At 37.4% G+C, this 6,346-nt stretch overlaps 1 protein-coding gene across 1 annotated transcript; it reads right to left on the reverse strand.

The window, feature by feature from the left end:
- Window positions 1-1,246: 1,246 nt before the first annotated feature.
- On the reverse strand, window positions 1,247-6,129 carry n4bp2l2 (NEDD4 binding protein 2-like 2). Its single transcript, XM_072392149.1, has 6 exons — window positions 6,019-6,129; window positions 4,615-5,666; window positions 4,395-4,519; window positions 4,134-4,222; window positions 3,960-4,036; window positions 1,247-3,845 (listed from the first exon to the last, which is right to left on the reverse strand). Exons 2-6 carry the CDS (start codon window positions 5,664-5,666, stop codon window positions 3,698-3,700), a joined length of 1,491 nt encoding a protein of 496 aa, XP_072248250.1. The 5' UTR covers window positions 6,019-6,129; the 3' UTR covers window positions 1,247-3,697.
- Between the last annotated feature and the right edge of the window lie 217 nt (window positions 6,130-6,346).

Raw genomic sequence — 6,346 nt, forward strand, 5'->3', positions numbered from 1 at the left:
TTAAAACACTCCCCACATACACATAAATGTAGAAGTTTAACCCTTGGTGTCAATGTTGAAATATTTTGATTGTTTAAGGTGCATGAGTTATAATTGTTTGTACAGAAAAAAAAAAATTCTACTAGAAGATTCTTCTTCTATTGGAAGATTATTTTCGCCACCACTGGACTTTTCTTTTCATTATAATCAAATGATAAATAGAAAAATTGCGTGAAGACTTGTGGTTAGAAAGCCACGTCTCTGATGATAAGTGTGTGAAGGGGGTCCACTTTAGAATGGTCTCTCCAGTAGAAATGAGCTATTTCCTGGACACTTATCCACTCGTGCTCATGTAGTGCTTCACCAAGGTCCCGCATGCTGAATGGCACCATGTTTTCAAGGGTCAATAAATTGAAGGCAAATGTTCTCTGCTGAGAATGTGATCATGTTGTTGGTTTGAAGAAATGATTTTACCCAACATTAAATACATGGAAATGAGACAGAGGGACATCAAATAATCTTATTTCCCATGAAACTACAGTTTCTACAAAAGCTAAACAGAAACCAAATATTCAGCTACTTTAGTTGGGTCAGAAAAGATTGAATGAAATTGAATTTAAAAAAAAAAGGTGTTTTTTGTTTTTTAGGCTCAAGCTGCTGTGTGAGTGTGCATTCATATTTGCCCAGCACCTTTGGTTTATCATGTGAATGTGTTTTTTTATACTTTCAGGTATTGCTTGCCATCCATATGGTGGAAAACAAGCCTAGTTAAAATCTTCTTTAAAGCTGCCCACACAACAAATCTTTTAAATCGTTGTCTTACTCGACAGCTTTGAAACACCTCTACATGTTATGTAGAAATATGTGACCTGTTCTTCATCAGATCATAAATCAGCAAGGATATGTCTAACTAGGAGGCCTTTGTGCATCTCCCTCTTTATTGGCAATCTGTTGCAGTCGAGTCTATTCAGACGTTTGGCAGTTCACATATTTTCAAGACTGTCTCTTCAGAATTACACTCAGCCATGGAAAAGCCCTTAAAAAGATAGTGCTTGACTAGCATGTTATCAAATATTAAGAATCTAAATAATAATTGAAAATCTGAGTATCAGTAATCTCAGCTAAGAAATTAATGTAAAGTCAATTTAAAAATTTTAAGGATTAATGGAGGTGGATACTGTATTTAAAATCTAATATCTTACCCTCTCCCAACATTTACCATGTGGAAAATGTAACTACATTGTTAATTCTTTTGTTGAAAGTTTTGCATTTCCTCGAACTGCTGCAGATTGTTACTTTAGTTCCTGAACTACACAGGAGTGCTGAATTCTGAGGATCAAGGTCACTGCTGTGTAAATAAATCTCAAGAGAAAAGACAGGAAGTGACTGACAAGCAAAATGAGTACTGCTGTCTGATCTTTGCATCTGTAAACAATGATACACTGAGAGGCAGAAATTCATTTATTCATTTACAACACGTTGCTGGAAGATGGATCACATGCACCGCAGTGCTTCACACCTTCTGCGTTTGTGAAACACTTTTTAAACAAATTGGACAAAAAGCCTGACAAAATAATGTGTGGTGGTCAAGATGCGGTCTGTCCAATACAAATTCCATTAAAAAAAGTGTGAATGCCAAATCCAGATTGTTGATAAGGGATATGAAGATATATTATGCAAGAGAGAGAGCTAAAAAATTCTGTATATAAAATGAAGAGGCACAATAACAACTGATATGTTGGCCTTCACTAGCATGGACTGAAAGACATAACAAAAGTGTTTGCCACACTATAACCTTAGAGATAACACATTTTTTCATTGGAACACTTTGTGCATTTGTCCTAAAGCATATTGCTGTAAGATGATCCCATTTTGATCCCTTTGTTGTTACTTTAATTATTAAGTGATGGAGTCATTTTATGCAAAACCAACAAATACCTCAGTATAAAAGAATAGTTCTTTTATGTGCATTCAGTTTTCACTGTGCTATTTTCAACATTCAGTCTGCAGGTTGTGAAACAGAAGGAAAAGAACATTAATTAAGAACTTTCACATGAAGATCCACAGAAAATAAAACTCCTGAATCCACAAATACCATTTAAAAAAAAAAAAAAAACCTAAACATTGTTGAATCGATTTACAAACAACAAAGGAACATAAATCCAGCAAATAAATCTAACATGTCGTCTTACAGATTTAAGATATCTGTTGTATTTCAGTAAAACAGAGGTTTCGAGAAGTCATTCTTGACTCTCCACACAGCCAGACAAACAGCACCTGTGTCCTGCTTTAATGAACACCAAAGGGAACGGAGAGGCAGAAAGTAATTTCCTGTGAGACACGATAACACAAGTCATCAGACAAAAAGCTCTCATGCAAAATGGTCTCTACGTGCCGTCTTAATGCTTTCATTTGCTGATTTGGCCAACTGGTCTGATAAAAAAATGCCATTTACCATGACAAAGATGGTGAATGTAGTGAGCAGCTGGGGTATTTATTATTCCTTCATGTTCATATTGTCAATCCACAAAGAAAAGGTTTCACAATTCTACAGACAGCGGTCGGTTTCCAATTCAACACCCAAACAGGTTCTGCTTGTGAGCACCAAAGGATAAAATCCAGAGTTGTTTGTTTAAAAGGTTTATCGGCAGCTAACGAGGTCTCAACAGTCCGAGGTTGTCCTCAAATCACCACCAGTCGTTTTACCACAAAATTCTCTCACGTTTCTGTACACTTTCTGCAGCTCAACTGTGTCTGGGATGACTTCAACTTAAAAGAGTACTAAATTGATTTGTCAGATTTGTTCAGGCCACACGTACACTTACAAAATTTATATATTCACTTAAAACTGATAAGGGACCTCTTCTTCGCTAATATTAACAGAATTGTACCGAGCAAAACCTCCACCGACCATCATCGTTAAAATTTGTGAACCCACCCTTAAAGTCTTCAGTGTCTTGAGCTTTTCTGCTTGACAACAACACGTGAAAATAGAAAGTTCTCTTGGAAAATATTTCCCAGAAAAACTATGTAGTAAAAAAAACGTTACACACCTCATTAACTGTACAGACACCATACAGGAGGTCATGAGATGATGCAGTTTTTCTCCTTTTATAGATGTATGAAAACCGCTGTTATCCTAAAGACTCCTGAGGTTGTGAATTAGATAAGGAGAATCATTAAAATGTTCAACAAAGATGATATTTGCCATTTTCTGGGAAAGGAGAGGAAAACTGCCTTTTGATCTGCCTTGCAGGCATCAACAGTCAACAACTCTTTTCCTTGAAAAAAAAAAAAACAGCCACGTGTTGGCATAGTCGAACAGATAAATGACTTATGAAGCTGAGCTGGGTTTCTCTAGGGAAATCAGAAGATGCTAAATACAATTAATCTATGAGCAGGTAATCGAATAATCCATGAATTGACACGACGTTTAGATTTTCCAACTTTTTGCACATTATACAGAACACAAACTACAAAAGAAAAAGTCTTACATTTTAGTCACTAAATACAAAATTATTAAAATTTTCATTCAAAATGTAATTATGTATTCAGAAAAGGGTATAAAGGTATAAATCTATAATATACAAAGTCATAAATTAAAAACCATGTATAAACAGCAGCTGACAATATTTACATAAGTACAAAAGTTTTGGTCTTCAAGTAAAAGTCGTCAGCTGGTAAATACCTGTGGAAACTAACGAAAGTCTCGTTTCCTTCAAATTATCTGTGAATTCTCTGGTCGTCGTCTCTGGTTGACATGAGACGGTTCCTGTGAACTCAGGACAATGTCTATGGATATGGGAAATGAAAAGCGATCCATCATCTGCGTAATCTTCTCCTGAGGAACACCATGCTTGTTCCGCCTTGAGCAAAAATAGTGCAATATGGTCATGAGGGGATGTGACTTTTAACAGTGTTAATTCTTGCATGTATTGTAATACGATCTTAAATTAAATTAAATTAAAAAGAAATCATACTTCTCCAGCTCAAGAGGATCAAATTTCCAGCCGGTGTCAGGTTCACAGAAGTCTACTTTGTATCCCATCTCTAAGGCCTGTTAAACAAGTATGATTTTTTTTTTTAAAGGATACTAAAAGAGCTGTGAGCTGGAAAACAGTAAAATACAATTGATATATGACATCACCACCTACCATTTTGACATATGGCTTCATTTCCCAGGCTTGGAGGTTTGTGTTATCGATAATAACGGGAGACCGGCCATCATGCAAAGCATCTTTAGCTAAGACACAATTGAACACAAAAACAACAAAAGTACTCTTTCAATGTTAAAAAAGAAAAAAAAAAGCTTTAAATAATCTTAATGTGAAGATGACACAGCATGAAGTCTTTTTTTTTATTATTTTTTAAATCCCACGTATTACTGAACCTGTATGATTATTTAGAGACAATACCTCTGCTCTGGTTCCATTCATGTGCGGCTCCAAGAAGGCCTGGGTCATAGCAGTAGCCACCTTTGTGGGCAAAGTAGTCATCAGTGCTCAGAATTAGCCCACTCGGACCAGTGGAGAGCAGTTCCCTGTGAATGTTGTTTATACAGTCAACAGTTTGGATAAGGATAGGGTCAAAATTGACAAAAAGCTCATTTATGTTTAAGATTAACCCCAGCTGTACCTGGCCAGCGTTGTTTTCCCAGATCCTGGTAATCCCCTCATCAAAATTAGCACCAAGGCTGAATTATATGTGTGTCTATCATCACAGGGTTGGAAGGGATTCTGTTGCTCCCAGGGTTCATTTCTTGAATCAAATCTCTGACGTCTGTCATAATCTTCATCACACCGAGACCATTTTTCTTTTCTATCTTTAGACCACCCAACAGTTGGATGATCCGAGTGTGTGTCGAAGTAACAACCCCGATCATCCCTACCAAATTGTTGTGGAGAATTTCCATAAAAACCCTGAGAGGGGTGACTAATATTTGGTGGCGGAAAATTAGAAAATGATGGAAAATTATAGTCATCTTGATAGTGGTTTGTTATTGCTGAACAGTTCAAGGAAGAACGAACATGTGCAGGCAGGTTTGTTGGATTTGGGAATCCAGACTGGTGGTGTTGGTGAGGGAATGGTGGTCTGTGAAATCTCGGGTGTGGCGGCATGTTGGGTGGTGGAGGATAATTCCACTGGTTTTGGTTCGAAACAGATCCACCACGGCTCACCTCTGGCCTTTGTCTTTTGAGGTGGTATGGTTCATTTTGATACCAGTGAGGCCAGGGTTTATGCATCTGTGCACTGTTTTTCTGGTAGCTGTCTGTTTCTACAGAATTTCTTGTTATAATTTTCTCCTTGGGTCTATCCTGAGTCTTCTTGCTGGTAGATGTTTCAGGAGGTATGAATGGCTGAACATTTTGTTTCCCTGGGTTATCATCAGCCCCATTGGGTGCATCAATCTTCTCAAGCTCTTTATAAAACTCACTCAGTGAGTCTTCGAAATCGGTTTTGGCTTTGGGCGTTTCTGGAGGAAATGCTGGACCAATGAAAACTGTGCTGGTGAGTCCTACCTCCTTCAGCACTCGGTCTCTCACACACGTGTCTGGACTGCTGCGGCCTGTGCTCACACAGTTGGGACTTTTATCAGCAAAGTCATCTCCACACTCTTCTTTATTTTCATAAACGCAAGGCTTTTTGGTGGAATTAGAGTTCATGGAGGACAATTCAGGACGAGACATCTGCAAGCCAACAAATTCACACACTTACTTCCACCACACCAACAAAAATACCACCGTTAATATTAGTGTTATATCTATCTTAAATTACTGTGAGCTATAAAATCAACACCTAATCGAATGATAGACAGATGTGTGTATCCATACTTAAAAATCTGCTTCATAATTATTGTGTTTATAAAGCTATTGAGGTCATTAGACGATAAGAAATAAACTAATATCAAAACCGTGGACTAAGACGCCAGTTATACATTAGCTAAACTGTCGAAACGCGCATGACACAGAACATGAACAAAATTAAAACTAATAAACTACTTTGAATTAACAAGAAAGCGTCAATGTCGGTACTGCTTACCGTCTGTACACATCCGGAAAGCGTAAATGGATGGAAATAAAGGTGTTATCAAAACAACCGGCAAACAATTTCAACATTTCGCTTCCCTTATTTACGGAAGTGGCGACATTCTTCTTCTTCTTCTGCTTCTAAGCAGTGTTCCGCGAACAGGTGAACGTTAGCATTAGCGCCACGAACAGGTCTAAAGTGTGACACACCACAGTCTGGAGACTTAAAATGGTCATAATTTAAGTAAAGTATACATATATAAATATATATACACTACACTCACCAACCAAGGTAGTAAAAATATACTCTGTGGTCACTTTACTGTACAACTCTACTGTTC

Source organism: Leuresthes tenuis, unplaced genomic scaffold (assembly GCF_036924035.1).
Source record: "Leuresthes tenuis unplaced genomic scaffold, fLeuTen1.0.hap1 SCAF_9, whole genome shotgun sequence".
NCBI classification, from domain to species: Eukaryota; Metazoa; Chordata; class Actinopteri; order Atheriniformes; family Atherinopsidae; genus Leuresthes; species Leuresthes tenuis.